The 21,275-nt window shown below is 67.4% G+C and overlaps 7 protein-coding genes across 7 annotated transcripts; 3 read left to right on the forward strand and 4 right to left on the reverse strand.

Moving 5' to 3' along the window:
- On the forward strand, positions 1 to 1,133 carry JCM10292_006659 (uncharacterized protein; the record flags this gene model as incomplete). The annotated part of the gene is made up of 2 exons (XM_076652810.1): positions 1 to 908; positions 979 to 1,133. Coding segments are annotated over 2 exons (1,063 nt in total), but the record flags the coding sequence as incomplete, so codon positions are not given.
- Positions 1,134 to 1,844: 711 nt separating this feature from the next.
- JCM10292_006660 (uncharacterized protein) lies at positions 1,845 to 2,621 on the reverse strand (the record flags this gene model as incomplete). The annotated part of the gene is made up of 5 exons (XM_076652811.1): positions 1,845 to 1,974; positions 2,057 to 2,147; positions 2,214 to 2,236; positions 2,302 to 2,351; positions 2,424 to 2,621. The coding sequence occupies 5 exons, from the start codon at positions 2,619 to 2,621 to the stop codon at positions 1,845 to 1,847; spliced, it is 492 nt and encodes a 163-aa protein (XP_076501626.1).
- A 390-nt stretch (positions 2,622 to 3,011) lies between these two features.
- Positions 3,012 to 5,272, reverse strand: JCM10292_006661 (uncharacterized protein; the record flags this gene model as incomplete). The annotated part of the gene is made up of 2 exons (XM_076652812.1): positions 3,012 to 3,265; positions 3,349 to 5,272. The coding sequence occupies 2 exons, from the start codon at positions 5,270 to 5,272 to the stop codon at positions 3,012 to 3,014; spliced, it is 2,178 nt and encodes a 725-aa protein (XP_076501627.1).
- Positions 5,273 to 6,046: 774 nt separating this feature from the next.
- Positions 6,047 to 6,331, forward strand: JCM10292_006662 (uncharacterized protein; the record flags this gene model as incomplete). Its single annotated transcript, XM_076652813.1, has 2 exons — positions 6,047 to 6,068; positions 6,135 to 6,331. The coding sequence occupies 2 exons, from the start codon at positions 6,047 to 6,049 to the stop codon at positions 6,329 to 6,331; spliced, it is 219 nt and encodes a 72-aa protein (XP_076501628.1).
- Positions 6,332 to 6,829: 498 nt separating this feature from the next.
- JCM10292_006663 (uncharacterized protein) lies at positions 6,830 to 10,470 on the forward strand (the record flags this gene model as incomplete). The annotated part of the gene is made up of 13 exons (XM_076652814.1): positions 6,830 to 7,072; positions 7,309 to 7,406; positions 7,470 to 7,695; positions 7,786 to 8,050; positions 8,120 to 8,248; positions 8,311 to 8,403; positions 8,487 to 8,801; positions 8,875 to 9,009; positions 9,095 to 9,291; positions 9,423 to 9,528; positions 9,599 to 9,687; positions 9,752 to 9,777; positions 9,837 to 10,470. 13 exons carry the CDS (start codon positions 6,830 to 6,832, stop codon positions 10,468 to 10,470), a joined length of 2,556 nt encoding a protein of 851 aa, XP_076501629.1.
- Positions 10,471 to 10,642: 172 nt separating this feature from the next.
- On the reverse strand, positions 10,643 to 13,312 carry JCM10292_006664 (uncharacterized protein; the record flags this gene model as incomplete). Its single annotated transcript, XM_076652815.1, has 4 exons — positions 10,643 to 11,323; positions 11,400 to 11,853; positions 11,915 to 12,512; positions 12,586 to 13,312. The coding sequence occupies 4 exons, from the start codon at positions 13,310 to 13,312 to the stop codon at positions 10,643 to 10,645; spliced, it is 2,460 nt and encodes an 819-aa protein (XP_076501630.1).
- Positions 13,313 to 13,730: 418 nt separating this feature from the next.
- Positions 13,731 to 21,184, reverse strand: JCM10292_006665 (uncharacterized protein; the record flags this gene model as incomplete). The annotated part of the gene is made up of 26 exons (XM_076652816.1): positions 13,731 to 13,736; positions 13,846 to 13,930; positions 14,014 to 14,018; positions 14,089 to 14,283; positions 14,352 to 14,470; positions 14,645 to 14,673; positions 14,765 to 14,790; positions 14,900 to 14,921; positions 15,304 to 15,505; positions 15,571 to 16,099; positions 16,155 to 16,241; positions 16,303 to 16,924; positions 17,497 to 17,603; positions 17,668 to 17,759; positions 17,823 to 17,928; positions 18,023 to 18,106; positions 18,170 to 18,226; positions 18,311 to 18,407; positions 18,488 to 18,893; positions 18,972 to 19,363; positions 19,531 to 19,591; positions 19,676 to 19,854; positions 19,918 to 19,982; positions 20,065 to 20,151; positions 20,222 to 20,469; positions 20,527 to 21,184. The coding sequence occupies 26 exons, from the start codon at positions 21,182 to 21,184 to the stop codon at positions 13,731 to 13,733; spliced, it is 4,566 nt and encodes a 1,521-aa protein (XP_076501631.1).
- Between the last annotated feature and the right edge of the window lie 91 nt (positions 21,185 to 21,275).

Below are 21,275 nucleotides of genomic sequence, written 5' to 3' on the forward strand. Positions count from 1 at the left end.
TCCCGCACCTGCACCCCCGCGCGCGCCTCCTGCGCCGCCTGCGCCGCCTGCTGCGCCCGCGCGCGCCGTCCCGCCTCCGCCTCCGAGCGCGCCGTCCCCCGCTGCACGCGTCCCGCCCCCGCCTCCTGCGCGAGCGAGTCCTGCGCTGCCGACGCGTGCGGTGCCGACTCCCCCTCCGCGCGCAGTCCCAACGCCGCCGAGTGCTGCGCCTCCCGCACCGCCGGCTCCGCCTCCCCCGCCGCCGCCTGGCGCGCCGGCCACCCCGAGTCGCCCGACGCCGGCGCCGCCGACGCGCAAGGCTGCACCACCGGTTCCGCCTTCTCTCGGAGGCGGAGGTGCGCCGCCCGCGCCGCCGGCACCTCCCCCTCCCCCTCCCCCTGCTCCGGCGGGCCGCTCAGCCGGCGGCCCTCCTCCCGCTCCCCCGGCCCCTCCTCCCCCTCCGCCTCCTCCTCCCCCCGCCGCCGCTGCACCGCCCGCACGCTCTGTCCCCGCGCCCCCTCCCGCGCGGCCCAGTCCCGCTCCACCCTCGCGCCCCGCGCCTTCCCCCCTCCCCTCGAGCCCCTCGCCCGCCGCAGCCGCAGCTACCGCCCCTCCCCCGCCGCGCGCACCGCCCCCTCCGCCCGTCGCTGCTGCTGCTGCTGCTGCGCCCTCCTCTCCCTCTCTCGCCGCAGCTCCTCGCGCTCCGCCGCCCCCGCCCCCTCCTGCGCGCAGCAGCCCCGCCCCTCCCCCTCCGCAGGCGCCCGCGTTCGCGCCGCGCAATCCCTCGGGCCTCGTCCCTGCCCCCGCTGCGCCCGCTCCGGCTCCGCCGCCGCCGTCGAGGGCCCCGCCGGCGTCGCGCGCGAGCTACGCGGGGAGCGCACCGCCGACGCCGCAGCTTAACGGAGGAGGAGGCGCGGCACTCTCACGTAGTGCGTGCTCTTTCCTTACCGCTCTACTGCCAGAAAGGCCTTGACTGACCCCCTGTGACCCGCACGGCAGTCCCCTCCCCTCCCGCGATCCTCGCCCTCCCCAACGCCCCGACGCGCACCTTCCCGCCCTCGGCGCAGTTCCCGCCCCCGAGGCCGTTCGACGCCGCGGCGGGGATGGGGAGGGCGAAGTTGGGCGGGTGGGACTATAGGGCGCACATGGGGTGAGAGGCTGGGGGAGGGTTGCGAGCTTGTGAGTCGGGAAGGGAGCGAGCGAGCGAAGTGTTGGAATGACGAAAGCGCGTGACTTTGCAGGATGCGAGAGGGAGAGGCTCCGGGTCCTGATCGCGTCGTCGAGATAGCGAGAATGGTCAAGCGTGAAGGGGTACAGACAGCGAACGGCAGTGCGTGCGGTGTCTGTCTTGCTTTGTTCGACTCTCCAGCTGGCGCGTCGAGAGTCCACGGCATTCTGCAATTCTCTTCCCTGCAACGCCCTCTCGCTCGCTCGCGTAGTGCAGGCTCGAACCCCTTTCCCGTTGCACGACAGCTGCCTGGCGCCGCCGCTCGGGGTCCGCAACGGGCATATGGGCCGAGTGAGCCAGCTTTTGCGCTCGCCGCTGGGCGTTCCGCCGAGAACCGCGGGCCGGTACGCCGTAGCGGCGCCAAGGTGCTGGACTGGAGTCGAGGCGCGCATAGGCGCGAAAGCCGATAGGCGGCTCACGGACGAGGCCGACGAGGAGTGTCCTAGCGAGAGCGTGCTCGGACTGTGGCCAGTCGAGTCTGCTACGCGCATAGTCCGGCACGTCAGCGCAGTCTTTCGCAGAAGAGCGGCGCGACGAGGCAAGGAGACGCGGAACGCCCCGTCGACCTGCGCTCCTCAGCGCTGCGTGCGGCACGGCGAGTACGCATCTCGCGGCACTCGAAGTGCGCATGATTTGCTCACAAAGCGTCCGCTGCGGGGAGCGCGGCGCCGGGGCGCACGGGCGAGGGCGGGAGCGCGCGGTCCGGGTGCGTGAGCTTCCAGTCGAGCTTGCCGTCCTTGAGCTCCTGGATCTCCGAGTAGGTGATCCTATACGCGTACTCATCAGCTCCCATCGCCCCGAAGCTGCCCAAAATGGAGCCCGAGGGAGAGAAAGGAGACGAGAGCGCACCGGAACTGGTCTTGGCAGAGCTGCATCGCCTCGTACAGCTCATGCACGCGGTCCATGTAGTACTTGTGCGCAACCTTGCGCAGCTCGGGAGCTGGTGTAGGGAAAGAATAGGACGAGGTCAGTCGCGTTCCTACACGAGAGGGGAAGATCGACGGACCTTGAGCGGGGAAAGACGTCGTTCTGCATGGCAACGATACGTCAGTCGATCGTTGCGGCTTTGAATGAGTGCAGGAAAAGCGTCGCACGGGTCGTAGCCGGCGTTGGCGAGCAAGGCGCCAAAGACGCGGCCGAGGTCCTGAAGGTGAGGACAAAGACGGGGTCAGCCGCGGTACTGAGGAGGCTGCATCCGCGCGTTAGTTGCACTCACGTCCGCCGTGAACCACTCTGTGCCCCTCTCGCGCAGCAGCGCATGCCCCTCGAGCAGTTTCCCGACTCCGGCGTAGTCGCCCGTCCCGCGCTCAAAGACGGCCTGCGCGACGAGGACGCGTTCGTGCGTCGTCGTGGACGCTAGAAGAGCTGCCTCGGCGGGCGCGAGGGGCACGGCGGGCTGTGCGTCGGACGACATGGCGGCGAGAAGGAAGTCGGCTGATGAGGGCGACGGAGGACCAGAAGGCGGTTTTGCAGACCGAGACAGCCCCTGTGTCGATTGCTGAGCTACACAGCCGAGCTGGAATAGATTTTCGGTAGCCGCCGAGCGAAGTGTGAGAAGAAGCGGAAGCCAACCCTCGGCGGTGCTCCTCTCATCATTTGTGCGTGAGTCGGTAATCGCCTTGTTTGCCCTAGCAAAGATGTACGAACATTGTACAAGCACATGAAGCAACCCGGACATTCTCCGACGAGGCACGGGAGGTCAAGAATGCGAATGAACTGCACTACGTCGTCCCGCAAAGCCGTACAGACGCGCACAAGAAGCGCCTCCCTCAAGCAATCTCCCTACGCTGGCGTCACACCTCCGCTAGGCATCCTGCCACGCGGCGTCGGCGACCTCCTCGTCCTTGACGTCGGCCGCATCGCCGTTCGCACCCGCAGCAGCGCCAAGCAGCTCGTCGCGCATCGCGTCGTCCCATTTCTCGGTCCACTCGCTCCCGTAGGGCTGCTCCGCAGGCGGTGCGAGCGAGACGCCGTGTGCAGCGGCGCGCGTGTGCGCCGAGCCGAGGCGGTCGAGGAGGTCGGCGCGGGTCGAGAGGAGGAGGCGGAGGTGCTCGACGGCTGTCGCACGACCAACCGGGCATGGTCAGCTTTGGCACCGTGGAACGAAGCAGCAGCACAGCGCAAAGGAGCTGCCAACGCACTCTTGCTCAGCACGACGGCCTCGCTCTTCGGTCCCGCGCGCCCATCAATCTTCTCGCCCCCGACGTGAATCCCGCCCATCAGCGCGCCCGTCGTACTCTCCCCGTCCCTCCCCCTCCCGCCCTTCCTCCTCGGCACCGGCCCCCCCGCACTCGCCGCCTGCGCGATGGCCTGCGCCTGGGCGCTCGCGGCCCCACTCGCGAGCGCGACCTTGCGCACGCGCTCCTCAAACTCGTCGACGGCGGCCTTGAGCGCGGGCACGACCTCGCACAGGCCGTCGTAGCCCGCGCGGATCGCCGCGCGCCGCTTCTGCTCGGACGCAATGTGGTTGGCCTTTTTCTGCTCGGCCGTCAGCAGCGCGGGCTTGCCGTTCGCGCCCAGCGGCGGCGACGCCGACACGGCCCCGCCGCCGCCGTCCATGCCACCCGGCGTTGACGAGTCGCGCGCGCGCGAGGTCGAAGACGCGGTAGCGCGCGGGCGCGGACGAGGCGGGAGCAGCGGGACGTGCGCGGGCGTGTTGGCCGGCGCCGGGTTGAGCTCGGCGGACGAGAGGCCCGCGTCGGCAGCCTCGCCGTCGAGCGAGGCGTCGGGCGTGTACTCGGCCTTGACGGCGGCGGCGCGCCGCTTCTTGGGCGCTGCGGCGGCCGCGGCGGCGGGTTTGCGCTTCGAGCCGCTCGGCTCTGGCGCCACGGGAGCGTCGCGCGAAGTGGACGCAGGGACCGAGCTGGCGCCGTTCGCGTCCGGCGCAGCGGAGGAAGCAGCCCGCCGCTCTGCCTCTTCGAGCATGAGCAGGAGCGGGTCCCCCGCCGAGCTCGACGGAGGCGGCGCCGCAGCCCCTTTCCCGCGCGCCGCCCCTGCCGTCGTCGTCGTCGTCGCACGCCCGCGTCCCCTCCCGCGCGCCGCCCTCCCGCCGCGTGCCCCGCGCCCTCTCGCGCCCGCTCCCCCCGCCGCGCCCGCTGCTCCCGCCGCCCCCGCAGGAGCTGCGTCCGAGCGGATCCGCTTCGGGTGGGGCTCGTAGTCTTCGTCGTCCGACGCTCGCGCGGCGCCCGCGTCGGACTCGTCGTAGTCGTCCTCGTCCTCCCCCGCTGCGTCCTCCTCCCCATCGTCGTCCTCGTCGTCGTCGTCGAGCATCGCCAGGCCCCGCGGTGGCGGGGGCGGTGGCGGGACTTCATACACACGTGGTTGCCTCCCCACAGGCGACGCGGACGCAGGCGCCGGCGCAGGTGCGGCTGGGGCGGCGGACGAGGTGGTCGTCGACGCGCGGGCCATCCACTCTTCGAGGTCGCGCGCGTGCTGCGCCATGCGCGCGCGCTTGTGCGCGTCGACGCTGCGCGGAGAGAGAGCTGGATGCTGCTGCTGTGAATGCTGGTGGTAGTGCGGGAGCGGCGGGTGCGAGCCGTAGCCGCTCCCTGGCTGGGTGGTCACCGCAGCACCGACAAACGAGAGCGAGCTCGGCGGTGCAGGGTAGCCGTTTCCCCCATACTGCGCAGTCGGCGCTTCCGTCGCAGCCGCATGAGAAGCGGCGGCGGAGGGCATAGCGAGCGTCGTCGGCGGGCCATACCCATGCGGCCTCTGCGCGAGCGGCGTGCCCGCCCGCCCCTGTCCCTGCCCCTGTGACTGCTGCTGCATTGCGCGGTCCCACCCGCCCTCGCGCCCGGCCGTGCCCCACCCGCCGAGGTCCCACGCTCCAGAGGCCGCACCGCCGTGCCCGTTCAGACTGCGGCGGGTCGAGGCGCCGACGGCGGGTCCGGGGGGCGCGGCGGGCGCGGGCGCCGCAGCAGGGTGGTAAGGCCCGTGGTGCGCCTGGACGGGCGGCATGGCCGAGGTCGGGGGAGGATGCGGATGCGGCGAGGGAGCCGAGTGGCCCGAGAACGAGTCGAGGAAGCGCGCAAAGTCGCGGTTCTCCGAGTCGCTCAGGAGCTGCATCGTAGCCCCTGTGTGCGTCGATCGTGCGCTCTGGCACACAGATAGCGGGCGAGCGAGGGCGGGCGGGGGACGCGTTTGCGAGCGATGGAGGCGGAGAAGGGCGAGGCTCGAGCTGCGAGCGGGGGGCCTGTTGGTGCGAGACAAGCGTGCGCCTGGGCGACAGTACCGAAGCCCGGCTGCTCCCACGCTCTCTGCGGTCTCGGCGGCGGTGTGAGGCGAGGCAGCGAGAGCGGGCGAGGACGAGCGTGAAAGCGGCGTGGCGACGCTCAAAATCGCATAATCGCCTCGCAGGGACGGTGCGACGCACTGCAGGCCGGTCTATGGATGCTACTGGAGACGCCCGGAAGGCTTTGCCTAGCACCCGTTCTGTGAGGTCGCCGCCTCGCGTTCCTCTCTACACTCGCATCGGGCCAGACGGGCGCACAGACTGGCTTGATGGGGCTGAAGCGGACGCTCTTTGCATAAAAGCGACCCTTGGAAACCCTCAGTACGTCTCCGATGCCACGTCAAGCCCCTACAAGCCTGCAGTCTGCCTCCTCGAGTCCAGCACAACTGCAAGTCGCGGTTCTTCCACATTTACAGCATCGAGCGCGGATCCGCCAGTAGTACAGCGTCGTCAAAGATTGCAGACAGCCTAAGAACGACTCCGAAGAGCAGCAAGTGAGGATGTGCGGGCGTGCGACCGGCAGGGATGTCCGCGGAAGCTCCAGCCCTGAGAGGAGCGCCTGCTCGTCCCTCCTCTTGCCTGCGTCCTTCGAGCACCCAGCAAGAGCCATGTCGTACTACCCACCCGAGTGTGCGTCCACACAAGCGCAGCTCGAAGCGGAGAAGCACGAGCCGACCCCCTTTTCGTCTTGCGCAGACCCGCCGCTGCGCCGCCCCGAGTACGCCTACTCTCGCCGCTCGATCTCGCCGTACGGCTCGAGGGGTGGCTTGGGACCGTACGGCGTCGGCGATCCGCTCGAGCCGCGGTACCCTGGCCTGGCGACCGAGGCGCGACTCGCGCATGCGCACAGCGTGCGTCCGGCCCCGTGTCCCTATCGCCACGCAGTCCGCTGATGGAGGCAGAGTGCGAGCAGAGACCGGTCGGAGCGCTCGACGGTGCGCCGTATGCCGTCCCGGGGGCGAGGGAGCGGTACTGGCTGCGGCGGAGGGGGTACGAAGAGGGGCGAGGGCGGGATCGCGGCGGGTGCTGTGCAGCGCTGTGCGTGTCTGCGGTGCCTCGGCGAGTCTAGTGAGCGGGTAGCTGACACCCTCGTGCGTGCAGCGGGGCGTGTGTGGGTGCGCTGCTGTGCTGTTGGGCGTGCGAGGACGAGGGCGGCGGGTGCTGCGACGAGGCCGACGGGTGCTGCTGCTGAGTGTGTGCGGGGTGTGTGGCCTGCCTTTCTCTGTGCCCTGTACTGTCCTGCCCGTGCAACCCTGCCCTCGCTCGAGAGTGCCCCGAGCGAGAGGGTCGGCGTCATCCGCTCGACTTCGTTCCGCGCGCTTGTTGGCCGCTCTCTGCGCCGCTCAGACTCGCTTCCACTCTCCGACGAGGCTGTGTACAGCGCAGCAGAGATGGACGCAGACCTCTCCCGTCCACCAGAACCCCGCGCCGGCGCCCCTCCTCCTCTCACCTCGTCCTCGTCGCGCCCCACCACCCTCTCGGCCGCCCGCAACCCCTCGCGCCGCCAGCCCTCACTCGCAGGCCAGCGCGGCCAGTTCGACCCGACCATCTCGCGCACAGAAGAGTGGGACCGCTTTGCCCGCAGCCTCGACGTCGACTGGGTCAGCGAGGATGACATGCGCGTCTTTGCACAGGTGCGCTCGCTCTCGTTCGGCGCGCTCCGGGCCTCGAGAGCTGTGCGAGGGTTCACAGGCACAAGGCGAATGAGGCGGACGATCGAGCAACCGAAGCTGTGCCCTCGTTCGATTCGGGATGGCATCGTCAGGAGGCGGTGCAGGACCCACTCGCTCTTCTCCCGGCGCTGTTCAGATCTGCCGAGCAGCTCGATGAGCAGAATGTGTGCCAATACTGACCACGAAATCCCGTACAGGCGCTCAAGGACGACAACAACGACGGCACCTCGCTCGACCAGCCCGAGAAGATCATCGCCGCGAGCGACTGGGCGCCCGTGAAGGACCGCAAGCGCAAGTGCGTCGCATCTCGCCTCTTCGACCAATCCTCACTCGCTGACCACCCAGCGCGCACCCGCAGGAGCGGCAAGCCGCCGCGGAAACGCAAAGACGTCGTGCGCGAAGGGTGGGCGTACCACATTTCGCGCTGGCCGCTCCTCGTCCTCATCTTTGCCATCATCTTTCTCGAATTCGTCACGTACCTCGTCGTGCGCCAGTGCGTCAACGTCATCGAGTTCTTTGCCGGGTGGAGGGGCGAGCGCGGCCGGCTCAGGCTCGCACTCCGGAACGCAAAGACCTACGACGAGGTGCGCTTGCCGGAAACCTCTCCTTTCTCCAGCTTGCACTCTATGAGAAGTGCGGTTGCTGATCTTGCCTTTGTTGATCCACGCGCACAGTGGAAGCAGCGCGCCGTCGCCCTCGACACGCACCTCGGCCTCAACCACTGGAAGTCGTCCGCCCCGAACGCCTACTACGACGCCCCGCTGGTCCGGCGCGTCGTGCGCACGCTGCGCGCGCTGCGCGAGGCCGGCGACGCCGAGGGCGTGTGCGCCGTGCTGCACGCGTGCGTGCGCAACAACTTTGGCGGCGTAGAGAGCTTTAGGCTCTATGCCGAGTGCTACTATGGCACCAAGGAGCTCGTGCAGGAGTACATCGACGAGGGTGCGCTTGCACTTGCTGCTGTCCCCGGAGCTGGCCTGGTTTACGTACTGACGAAGAACGCCGACGCAGTCACCCGCTCACTCGAATATGTCCGCCACGTCCCCGAGGCGCTCCTGCCGCTCGACGAAAAGGCCGACTTTTTCCGCTCGGTCGCCAAGAACCTCGGCGCGTCGGCGCTGTGCTTGTCGGGCGGAGCTTGTGCGTCGCGGAGTCTGCGCAGGCTCGACAATGACTGACCCCTATCTCCCTCTGGTGTTCAGCGTTTGGCTATTACCACTTCGGTGTCGTGCGAGGGTTGCTGGACGAGGGCCTTTTGCCGCGAGTCATCACGGGGACGTCTGCTGGGGCTATCGGTACGTGATCTTCCGTCAAGTGTCTCGGCAGTCGCTCGAGTGCTCGTGCTCGACGACTGACACTCCCACGTTTCGAACCACAGTCGCCGCGTTCTGCTGCACGCGCACGGACGACGAGCTGCGCGAGCTCCTCACGCCGACGCTCGCGGACCGCATCACGGCGTGCGAAGAGTCTACGACCGAGTGGATGAAGCGCGCGTGGCGCACGGGCGCGCGGTTCGACACGGTCCAGTGGGCGCGCAAGGCTGCGTTCTTCACGATGGGCAACATGACGTTCCGCGAGGCGTTTGAGCGCACGGGGAGGATCCTCAATTGCTCGGTCATCCCGTACGACACGCACAGCCCGACCAAGCTCCTCAACTACCTCACTGCGCCAGACTGCGTCATCTACACGGCTGGTGTGCTTGCTCCCTTCTGTTCTCGCGCACGCGATGGGCGAGACTTATCTGACATGGTCACCGCCCCGCACAGTCATCGCTTCGGCAGCAGTGCCCGGTATCCTCAACCCGGTCGTCCTGCTCAGGAAGGACAAGGACGGCAAGCTGCACCCGTGGGAGTTCCAGGGCAAGCACAAGGACGGCTCGCTGCGCGTCGACATCCCGCTCCGTGCGTCTCGGCACGACTCTGCTCTCTCTCGCTCGCACTCTACACTGAGCACAGCGGGACTGATCGATCATGTGTTTGGCGGCAGACGCGCTTCACCTTCTCTACAACGTCAACTTCTCGATCGTCTCGCAGGTCAACCCGCACATCCACCTGTTCCACTTCAGCAACCGCGGCGCCGTCGGCCGCCCCGTCTCGCACCGCCGCGGCCGCGGCTGGCGCGGCGGGTTCTTCTTGAGCGCCGCCGAGCAGTTCTGCAAGATCGAGCTGATCAAGTGGTTCCGGGTGCGTTGGCGCTTCGCTCCCTCGGTAGCGCGCGCCATCCCTCTGCAGCGCGCTCGTCTCGCTGGACCGGCGCGCTGCTAGGTGGCAGCGTCCGTTGATGGGCAAGTTCCTGACCGTTTCTGCGCGCACAGGTGATCCGCGACCTCGAGCTCCTCCCCGAGTTTGGCGGCCAGAACTGGTCGGGCGTGTTCCTGCAGAAGTTCGAAGGGACCGTCACCATCTGGCCCAAGAGCCGCTGTGCGTTGCTCACTCTCCCACCTCGCCGAACCTCCTGATTGAGACTGACGAGCTCGCCGCGTCGACGCAGTCAAGGACTGGTTCCGGATCCTGACCGACCCGGACCGTGATGAGCTCGCACGTATGATCCGCGTCGGGCAAGTCGTTACTTGGCCAAAGGTGCTTTCGTCTCGACTCCAGCCAAGCACGCGGCGTTGCTGACGCTCCCTGTACTCGCTTGCAGATCAAGATGATTGACAACCGCCTCAAGTGCGCCATCCATCGGACTTTTGTCTACTAGGCGCCATGCTAACGCTAATAATTCGCAGGATCGAACGCCAGATCGACCTCGGGCGCGACGAGCTGCGCCGCGCGCTCAACCAGCCGACCACGGGCCAGCCGCTCACCTCCACGGCTGCCGCGTCGTCCAACGGACACCTCGCCGCGCCCCCACTCCTGCGACACGACTCGTCCGGCGAGCTCCTTTTCCCGCGCTCGTCAGGCGGGAACACAAGCTCATCCGGCTCGAGCGACGACGTCGCCGTCCGCGCATCAACCGCCCCTCCTCCCTCTTCACATCGCGCCGCCGCCAACGTCGACGGCTCTGCACCCTCTTCTTCTCGCCCGGAAGCGGCCGAGGAGCCCGCCGCGGCAGACTCACCCGCGCAACGGCGGCAGAAGATCCTCGCGCGCTTGGGGCTCAAAGGCGCGGCGGGGAGGGGCACGAGCACGTCTCGCGGGCAGGGTCCAGAGCGCGCGGGCGAGAGTGGGGGCGAGCGGTACACGGGTGACGAGGCTGAGGAGGGGGAGGACGTCGAGGCAGAGGGGGGATGGGGGGACGAGCAGCTCGAGGGAGGGTCGGGCGGCAAGGCGGACGGGGCGCCTGACAAGCTCCGGCGCAGGCTGAAGCGGGCGAGCCTGAACGCTCTGACAGGCCTCAGCAGCGACGAGGACTGGAGGTGAGGGCGGGAGACGGAGGAGAGACGGTGTTGTACATGGCCTGCTCGCACACCCGGCTACCCATCGCATGTAGCACTCTCTCGTTTTGCTGCCTATTCTCATATTGTCATTCATGAGCTCGCATGCATAGGACGTGGCGTAGATGGCACACGGCGAGATACGCAAGATGCGTGCACTACTCCTTGACTTCGAACGTCTCTTCTCCCTCGAGGTCAAACTCCTCCTTGACATCTTCGACGGTCCTCGTCGCCACGAGGCGGTCGCCTTCAAACTCGATCCACATCCGCGCCTGCCGCGCAGCGTCGGTGATCGAGAAGCGCTTGCAGTACGCCTTGACGAGCTGCGCCATGCTCGTCGAGGGCTTGACAGCGAGCGAGAGCGCCTGGGTGCGCGAGCCGCGCAGCGTGAGCGGGAACGGTGCACCGGACTCGCTGCCGCCTGCTGCTGCATCCAGAGCCGCAGGACCGAGCGTGTCCTCGTCGTCGTCGTCGTCCAGCTCGATTGCCTTCGACGAGTTCGCAGCCGACTGCGCCGCCCGCCTGGCCGCCGCCTCGGCCGCCGCGCGCTCCAGCTCGGCGTCCTCGTCGCGCTCCTGTGGCGCGCCCGCATCGCTCGGGCCGGACAAGCGGCCCTTGCGCTCGAGGTCGCGCACCTTGTTCCACACATCGCGCGTGTAGCCGCGCATGGTCGCTTCGGCCCCGGCAGCGAGCGAGAGGGAAGCAGGGGTGCCGAATTCGTAGACCTGCGTCTGTTTGGTCGGTTGCGAGGCGGAACGGACGTGCGTGACGACGATATCGGCGCGGGGAATGGTACGGCGGACGGAGAGGTCGTAGAAGAGCGACGAGAAGGACTCGTGCTGTGCACCCGGTCGTGTCGGAGAAGCATGTCAGTACAAGGCTTTCGCAGCGACAAGCAAGAACGACCAGACGCACCAAACCAATCTCGAAGACCTCTTCGCGCTCGTATGCCCGCTTGGCAATCTCGGGGACAGTCCTCGTCGGGTCAAACACCATCTTGAGCCTGATCGTGACCCTCTCCTCGTCCTCCTTCCCAGCCGCAGCGGCGCCAGCGCCCGACCTGCTCGCTCCTGCGCTCGCCTTGCGCGGCGAAGGCGAGCTCGCGAGTGCGGGCGCAGGCTTCCATGCCTGCGTCGCGAGAGACGAGCGGATCGCGGCGAGCGTCGGATCGAGCGCTTCGCTCGTGCCGCCATGCCGGGAGAGGAGGTCGTCGTCCTCGTGCGCGGGTGCGCCGTCTGAAGACGAGTTGGACGAGAGCGTGACGTGCGTGAGCTGCGAATCTCTACCGGCGGGCGAGGAGGCCGCTGCTGCTGAGGGCAGGCGTCGCCGAGGTGAACGCTGGGGAGGGTAAATGGGCGGGGGCTCGAGACTGCGAGCCGAGCGTGGCATGAGGCGAGAGATGCGAGAGCGACGGCGGGGACAGCACGCACCCGGAATCTGGTAAGCGGTCTGCGAACGCTCGGCGCTTCGACGGCGAAGCGTGCGTAGGCGGCGATCTGCTCGCACGCTTGCCCGTGCGCAGCGACGGGAGCAAGTCGTCGTCACTGCTGTCGCTCAGCGCCGCGCGCTTCTTCCCCTTCTCCTCGCCCTTCTTCGCGCCACCGCCACCGACACCGCCGAGCGCGATCTCGAGACTGTCATCCGTCTCGTCGCCGTCGTCCTCGCGCTCAAACAGCAGCGAGTCCTTCTCGCGCTCCTTGCCCTTGCCCTTCCCCGCGCCCTCGTCCGCGCTGTCCTCGTCGATCCTCCTCCGCTTCCGGTTCTGCCCCGGCCCGTTCGCGAGCCTCGCGCGGTCCGCGCCGCTCATGCGCGGGTTGAGCGCCGCGCCAACAGCGGAGGGCCCGCTCTTGCGCGCCCAGTCGGGCAGCTGCAGTCCGCCCTTGACCGGCGAGGCGGACGCGCTCTTGGCCGTGTTGGTGTCCGAGTCGGAGGACGAGTCGGAGAGAGGGTGCGAGCGGCTTGCAGAGGGACGGCGAGCGGCCGGGTCGTCCGAGTCGGAAGAGACGGCGACAGCCCGGCTGCCTTTCGCTGCGCCGAGCGATGTTTCGTCATCGTCAGCTCCGCATCACTGCCAGAGGGACGAAGGAGAGCGCCAGCGCACCTGGGCTAGTTGGCCTAGGCGTCAGCGACCCACTGCTCGCCCGACCGGGCACCCTCCCCCTCGGCGCCCTCGCGCCCGCCGGCACCCTCTTTGTACCCCTCGCTGCCGCAGAAGCGCGCGCCATGCCGAAGAAGCTGTCGGCCTCCTCCGAGGACGAGTGCGTCGCGGCGGGGGCCGGCTTCGCACGCGGAAGCGGAACGGTCGAGGTGCTGGTCGGGGCGCGGTCTGCGGGCGTGCGCGAGCGCCGGAGAGACGTGGTCGCGGTGCCGGTGCCGCTAGTCATCGAGGGACCCGCCGCCGAGTCTCCGGAAGGGCGAGTCGAGAGAGTCGGCGCAGAGGACGACGTCGGGATGGCGACGACTCTGGCAGGCTTGGGCGCTGGTAGCTCTGCAGCCACACTAGCACTCTTGCCGAGCTCTGCAGCGCTCGCAGTCCGCCCATGTGCCCCCCTGCGCGCCTGCAAGACGTTGTCGAGCGACGGCAGCACGCGCTCGTCGTCGTCGTCCTCTCCCTCGCCGCTGAGCCCGTCCGTCGAGTCAAGCAGCTCGATCGCCGTGCTCCCCGCGTCCGTCTGGCGCACCGCGTACGGCGCAGCAGGCGCGGCCGTGTCGTCCTTGGACCGCGGCGCGCGGCGCGTACGCCCCGAGCGGCGCTTGAGCGGCGAGGCGGGCTTGGACGGGGCAGCGGGACGCGCAGAGACGAGCTCGAGCTCGCTCGAGGAGCTCATTGCACGTCGGCGGGCACGAGGGCGCGAGAACGTCGGGTCGAATTGCGGGAGCTCCGCGCCGACGAGCGAGCGCTTCGATCACTCCAACCAGCCAGCGAGCACAGAGACAGACGCTTGCAGAGTGGCAGGCAAGACCAGCTGGCACGGAATGGCTCGCGGGGCAGGCAAGCCACGGAACCGAACTCAAGGCTTTGCAAACGGAACGAGGTGAAGTGGGGGAAAAAGACTGGAACAGAAACGAAGGCTGGCGCAAGCGCGATGCCACAGAGGAAGGAACAGAATGGGAGTGTGGACAGGAGGGTGCGTGCGGCTGCAACAGCGGAAGAGGCTGCAGAGATGAGGAGAGGAGGCTGACTGGCGCTCGAGGGGACAAGTCGAGCACGGGCAGCCGAAGTGCGCAGTGACGAGCGGGGGATGCTTAGCACTGCGTGAGGATCAGACGTTAGTTCGACTGTGCTATAAGCGGCTAGGACGCGAGCGGGACAGGCAGGGTCCCGCCTCTCATCCAACGTCGGAAGCGAACGGCGACTCACCCCAGGCGTGTCGCCCGCGCGAGTGTTGAGGATCAGCGCGACGATGAGACCGTACAGCCCGAGGACCTCGGCGAAAATGAGGATGCTGCGAGATGCGCAAATGGCGAGGGGGGTGGGTCAGCAGAGGCGCCGAGACGATGAAGCACAGCAGAGCAGAATGCGGCGTACAGGACCTGCGTCAAGCGGAAGCATCGTCAGCGCAGGTGAAGCGGACGAAGCAGAGCGAGAGACCGCGCGACGCACCATGCCGACAAAGACACGCCCCTGCTGCGCCACACCCCTCACACCCGCGTCGCCGACGATGCCGATCGCAAAGCCGGCGCTGAGACCGGCGAGGCCGACCGAGAGGCCCGCGCCGAGCTGGATGAAGCCCGTGTAGAGGGCCATGGGCGACTCGAGGCCGCCCGAGATGAGGACCGAGACGACGAGCCCGTAGATCTGCGCGTCGCGTGGGCAAGTTGATGAGCCTACTGAGCGAGTTTGGAGGGAGATGGGAAGGAGCGCACGGCAATGATACCCGCCATGACGACGGGGATGATGCACTTCATCATGAGGTCGGGCCGGAGGACACCCATCGCGGCGATGCCGACGCCCGACTTGGCCGTGCCGTAAGACGCGCCAAGGCCTGTTCCGTGAGGCCAAGGTTGCGCAAGGCGTGCAGCGAGCGAAAGTAAGGTGACGGGCAAGACGAGCAGGCGGGGGAGCGTGGGAGATGGATTGAGAGTGGCGCGAAAGGGCGGCAGCCGTCAGTATCGCTGTCTTGATCCACAGAAGCTCGCAGAAGTGCAGACAGGCGCACAGGTGAAGACGATGGCGGCCGTGCAGCCCCTGTTGGCGGGGACGTCGAGCGAAGGCGTCAGTCCTCGACTCCGAGCTGCTCCGGTTCGCGCAGGGCCAAGCAGAGGGTGGTAGTACGCACATGGCGCCAAAGAAGGGGGCGTAGACCTGCGCGGGAGCATCGAGGGAGTGCGTGCACCGCCGACGAGGGGAGGCGTCAGCTGTGGCTCTCGCGGCGCTCGGCAGGCGGGACGAGCAGCCAGGGAGAGGCACGCACGGGGCAGCCCTCGGAGAATGCGCTGCATCGGACCAACGGGGCGGGCAGAGGCGCGGGCACGAGGAGCGAGCGAGCGGTGCGTCAGTCACTCGAGTCGCAGCGACACGGCCACGGCCCGGGCAGGCGCGCAGCGTGCTCGGGCAGGGAGCAGGGCATGCACGGGACTCGGACGCACACCGACGACATGGTTCACGGGCGAGGTGGGGTGCGGGTAGCGGTCCAAGCCTCGCCCTTAGCCGCGCGCGTATTGCCCTGCAGTGCACAAGTGTATTGCAGCGACTATTCGACTACCGGGTACCTCTCCCGCGACTAACAACCGAGCTACATTCACACCCTGCGCGCTCAATAGCTCACTCAGCACGCGCACGTCGACGGCACCAGAATTTCATGGGGGCGAGACGCACCGCATGGTCCTGACGAGCCTTCCGCACCCGATCGTAACCCAGTCGCCTCCGCCGCCCCACGCCACGGCGTTGATCTCGCTCGGCGCCGTGTACGCGAGCGCAGGGTGCGACACCGTCTTGACCTGCTGCGGCGCCGACCGCGACGTCGGCTGGTTCGGCTGCGTCGTCGACAGGTCCCACAAGAGGAGGTTGGCGTCGTCGCCTGCGCACCAGAGACCGCCGAGTAAGTACGCTTGCGCCATCCCGAAGCTGACGAGAACTCCGTACCAACTGTCGCGAGCCACCCCGGCCCGCTCGTCTCGCCCCCCCCGCCGCTCATCGTGCTCCCTCCCCACGCAAGCCCATTGACCGGCGCCGCGTGTCCGCGCACCTCGAACGCCGGCGAGCCCGGGTTACGCGTGTCGAGGATCTGGACGTGGTTCGAGTCGGCGTGCACGACGGCGAGGTGCGCCGGGTTGGTCGGTGAGAAGGCGAGGCGGAGGAGCGGCGCGGGCGTCGTCGACGCCGACTGCTGCTGCTGCTGCTGCTGTGGTGAAGTCGACGACGATGTACCACCATTCGTCCGTGCTGCACTCGAGGAAGACGAGGAAGAGCCCGACGTGGCGCTCGCCGCCTCGTACAGGATGGTCGAGTGCTCGAGCGAGCGCAGGTCGAACATGCGCACGCTCCCGTCGGCGCCGACCGAGGCAAAGATGCCGCGAGACGCGGGAGACCAGCACACGTCGTACACTTCTCGGTCGTGCGCGATGAGCTGCGTCACGGGCACGCAAGACGAGATGTCCCAGACAGTGCACGTCTGCGAGAGCATTCTCGTCAGGGTAGGTCGCTCGAATGAAGCAAAGGAAGCGCACTGTGTCTATTGACGAGGTGACGATCTGCGTCGGTTCGAGCGTCGACCAGGAGAAGCCCGTCAGGGGCGCCGAGAAGTCGGCCTTCGACTGCAATGCCATCATCGCGTCAGCATAGCTGTCTCGCCAGACCTGAGAGACGGGCACGCACATTCTGCAGCGTCGCCCGACTGATGAGCTTCGACCTGCTCGCCGCCTGTCCCGCGTTTCCGACAAACCCGTTCCCGCTCCGCGCCTGCGCGCCGTCGTCCGCCTCGCTGACGAGGTCCCACAGCCGCAGGCACTCGGAGCTCGTCGCGACGACTTCCCTCTGCTCTCCCGCCGCGGACCCGGCGCCGCCCGCGCCCGACGCGAGACTGCTGCTCAGGCGCGCGGGCGCAAACTGGACCGAACTGGGCGGGTAAAGGAGCGGCGCGCGCGCGACGGCCTGGAACGCTCCGCCGCCGGTCGTCGGGCCGAGCGCGGGGAGCTTTTGCCGCGTCGAGCGCGAGCGGTACGCGGTCTCGCTGTCCGAGTCGGACGCATCGTCCCAGTCGGCGACGGCCGGTGTCGGCGCCGCGATGGTGAAGTGGTTCGTGTAGCCTGCGGTGCCGCCGCTCCCACCATTGAGTGAAGAAGGTGCGCCGGGTGCGGAGGGCGTCGAGGGAGACGCGCGCGACTCGTTAAAGGACCCGACTGCGAGCTTGAGGGACGAGGCGGACGAGGTCGAGAGAGGCGAGACGTCGAGGGCGAAGGTCTGCGTGTCCGAGTAGTAGTCGAGCACCGTGGGAGCCCTGCGAGTGTCTCCCGAGTCAGTACAGCTTGGCTGGCGACTACAAGCATCTCTCAGCCTCCGAGATGACAGCACCGCCGACATCTCGGCAGCAGCGCCGTCACGGCCCGCCGGCTCAATCCAACAGGATGCAGAGACGCACATGATGCTCAACAGTCGATTCGGACTGGTCGGCTGCTGCTCAGCGAGGTGTGCGGACCGCTCGAGTGCGCAAAGACGGGCCGAGTGGGGAGCAGAGTCGATGAGGTGAACGCGGCGAGGACGGAGCAGCCGCTGCCCTGCAGTCAGCTTTGAGAGTGTTCAAGTCTATTTCGCGAGCGTGCAGCCCGGCAGAGCGAGGTGGTTGGCAAGAGACCATCCTCTCGTCCTCGTCGCTGCCTCTCCTGTCCGGCGAGACTCACTCTCTCAGACAGCTTCATTCTGTGCAAGTGCCCGTAGATGCGCGACTCAACACTATCGACATGTCATAGCTAGCCCGCCAGCGATACTAGCCGCCGTAACAGAGCATCGGCCCGACTAAAGACTCCTGAACGAAAGCAGCCCGACCGCCTTGCACCATCGTCGAGCGCTCACCACTTGTACTTGCCCGTCGTCGCGGGCGCGACGAACGCGTCACGCGCCGGGATGAGCGGCTCGGTGATGTCGTATAGCTCGATGGCCTCCTGCTCGCCAGTGAACGCCTGATTAGCTCGTGCGACTGCGGAATGCGCGCATGGCAGAGCTCGGGACAAGATATGCACGCACCCGCCAGATCTCCTCCGTGAGCTCGAGCACAACCTGGTTCTTCTGCATTGCCTGCGCATCCGCGCTTTGCGCCGTCTCCTCGTCAATCATGACTGTGAGGGCAAGCACGGGTCAGTCGCGACGGTCGCTACTTCCAGCGCAGATCCACCACATACAGGTGATCGTGTCGCCGTAGAACTCGCTGTCTTCGTCCTCGTCAATCTCGATGGCGGCCTTCTGTTCGCGCACGAGGAACGAGAAGTAGAACGTGTTCTCGACGGTCTGCGAATAAGGTGTGCATCAGCGTAAGGTTTCAACCCAAATCGATCTCTCGCACATCCTGCTGTGTCGAGATTGTCCGGGGTGCGAGGCTCACCTGGCTGAACGAATCCGGATTGACAACGAATTTGAGGTATGGGATGCCGCGGTCGCCTGCGACCGCCTGCAGCTCCTTGCCGATCTGTATTGCGGGAAGCATTCAGCTTGGCTGTCATACGGCACCAGAAGGATGGGTTCGCCGCACCCTCGCAACAACCTTGCCCGTCTCGTTCTCATTCTTGGCGACATCCTCGGCGTGCAGCTGTGCACAAACGCCGTGCAGGGAGGACCCGTGTCAGTGCAGGCTCTGAGACACGAAGGATCCAAGCGGACAGCCACGCCGCACCTCTTCTGGCCGCATCTTCTCGGCCTCGTCGACCTGGTTCTTCGCACGCTGCGTCCGCGCCTTCTTCTCCTTGATCTCGAGCTGTAGCGGGCCGTACCTGGGGCGAACGACAAACTGGACATGAGCCCATCTCTGCGGGAGAGCGCAGACAGACAAGCAAGAGATCGGCCGACGCACATAAAGTCGAGTGGCGCAGCCCGCTTGCTCTCGCCTGCAAGCACCTTGCCCACGCGGCTCCACAACATCGGCACGTCGTCGTCGTCCTCGAGCCCGTCCATCTCGTCATCGTCGTCGCCGCCCTGCGTCGCGCGCCTCGTGCGCTTGCGCCGCCGCGCGCGGTCGCTCCCCCTGCGCCCGCCCATGAACGTCACGAGGCGCGCGAGGAACTCGTCCGTGTCGAACGCGTCGGTGTCGATTTTCAATTGCCGCGCCTTGAGCGCGCCGGCTTCGGACGTGGCGATGAGGACGCGCGAGTCGAGCACTGCTTCGGCGGGGTTCTCGACGCGCCCGAACAGCTTGTTGGCAGAGGTCACCTGCTCGGTGAGCTCGTCGACGGTCGTGTTCTGCAGGTCGCCGCGGGCATCTGCACGTGCGGGTCAGCCGAATGAGACCTCGAAAGAGCAGCCGTTCGCAAAGGAAGTACGCGAGCGAGAGAGCGTACCATCGACGACGTGCTGCAAGTTGCGGTACTGCGTGCGGAGGGCCCTCCTGCGCTCTGCCTTCTTCTCCGCCTTGCGCTGCCTCGTCTCCTCGTCGTCGTCCGCACTGTCCCCCTCGTCTGCGTCCTCGCCGTCCGGCTCTTCGCGGCCGCCGTCGCGCTCGTCCGCGGCGCCGTCGAGCTGCATCGCGTCCTCCTGCTCCTCGTCGGCGTCCTCGAGCTCGATCTCGTCCGCGCGCGCCTTGCCCTTGCCCTTGCCGTTGATCGCGGCGGCGCCCCTCGAGCGACCCGCGTTCTCGCCGCCCGAGACGTCGCCGTTGCCGTAGGGCATGTTCTCCTTGTCCTGGATGAGCGTCGAGCTGGATTGCGTCAGCGTGCGCGACGACATGGGCGAGCTGCGCGTGGGGTCGAGCGAACGAGGGGGACGACGCGACGCGTCTCGCGCGAAACTGATGAAGACGCGCGTACGCTCAAGCAGCTTTCGTAGGGCTCAGTGGGCAGTGTGCATACGGTACAATGCGAATGCTTTACACGTCTATCGAAGCTGGTAAAGCGGACCTACCCGCGAGATCTGCGCATCGCCTCTTTCCACATGGGCCAGCACGAGTATCGCCAGTCGTCGTCTGTATGCCGCACACTCTGTACGAGTCAGCACCTGGCACATCTGAGCAACGGGGCGGATAAGCAGAAACAGCGCGCAGACGCACCCATGTCGACCAGCTCCTGCCCCTTGTCCCGTCCTTGTAGCTCTCCCGCCTTCGGGCACTGGCAGTCGCACCCGGCGACCTCCTTTCCAGCGTGGCCCCCTTTCTGTGGACCGATCGAACGCGTGCTTCGAGCGGGGCAATGGAAGAACCAGTCGTGCTGGTAGGCAAAGTCCTCGAAGCTGTCGCGGCGGCGACGGGGTCAGCAGGAGCACAGAAAGCGGTAGTAGCGCAAGCTGACGCACTAGTGGACTTGTTCCATGCCGGCGAGAGCGCCGAGCGCAAGAGAGCGGACGGGAGCATCGCCCCACTGTGAGGCGCGCAAGGCGGAGTATCAGCTATGGCCCGCTCAACGAGGTGGGCCTACCTGCAGCTGGGCATGTGCAACGCACCCGCTCATGATAGAAGCCGCCAGCGTCGTCTATCGCGCGGAAGAACTCTTGATAAGCCGGTGAGCGGAAGAAACGCAAGTCGCCAATCTGCCAAGGCAATGAGCGTGTCAGAACATGCCAGGACACCCCAGACACAAGCTCATTGGACGAGGCGCACCTCAAAATTCGTCCAGAAGTGACAACCGGTAAACTCCTCCTTGCCCAGCTTGTTCCGCCTCGTCAAGAATCCCCACAGCGCTGCGTCAGGCGGGGGGATCCCGCGCTCGTCAAGGTACTCGCGCACGCGTGAGAACAGGGTCGGGATTGTGTTGAAGTTCTCGACGACGGTGATGACGAAGCCGTAGACTTTGCGGCGGAGAGAGAGGAAGCGGAAGGGGTCGTAGGTGATGGAGCAGTAGAAGCGGACTGCGCGCAACGAGCGGGTCAGTTTTGGTCAAGCTGGTAGCAGAAGCCGAGACACACCTCCAGGCTCGAGGCGCCAGTACCAGTCGTATTTGGCCAGGAGCGGGTGTCGCGCGAACAAGCCAGAGTACCAACGGCACATGTGGTGGTACCCCTCCCGGCCAGCATATTGGACGCCCGCCTTCTCCTGCTCGACAAAGCCTCGCCGTATGTCGTCCTTGTCGAGCCATGTCGGGATCTCCCAGTGCTGCTCGGGAACAACGCCCCACTCCGTTTCTGCCCCCTCGGGGAGGACCTTCGCGACCTCTGCGCGAAAGTCACGCGAGAGATCCCCCTCGTCAGGCGACGAGATGAAGACGTAAGGGTACCGGAAGCGGGCGTTGAAGCGCTCTTCGAAGTTGCGTAACGTCGGGAGGAGCGCAGGGAGGTCGGCCTCGCGGACGAGGAGGACGATGGCGGCGTTCTCGCGCCCTTCGAGCGTTGTCAGGCGCGTGTCGCGGCAGCCGCTGACGGCCGCGTCGGCTCTGAGCGAGTTTGCATACGAAGGAGAGCGGCTCTGGCGGGAGATGCGGGAGGATGGGTCGAAAGCCGTGAGAAGCAAGATGCCGACAAGCACGAGGGCGAGGTACGGCGCTGCTCGGGCGAGCGCTGGAATGCCCAGACGAGGCCTCGACGTCTCGCGGAAGCGCACGGGTGAGTCTGCGCGGAAGGGCAGCATCCGCGAACCCGAAGGAGGCGGTGCTGCCGGCGACGACACGCGGTGAGCGGGTTCAGCGTGGACTTTCCGCAATCTCAGGAGGTAGTACGAG

This window comes from Rhodotorula paludigena (genome assembly GCF_050403205.1).
Source record: "Rhodotorula paludigena JCM10292 DNA, Rt_paludigena_JCM10292v1_ctg93, whole genome shotgun sequence".
NCBI classification, from domain to species: domain Eukaryota; kingdom Fungi; phylum Basidiomycota; class Microbotryomycetes; order Sporidiobolales; family Sporidiobolaceae; genus Rhodotorula; species Rhodotorula paludigena.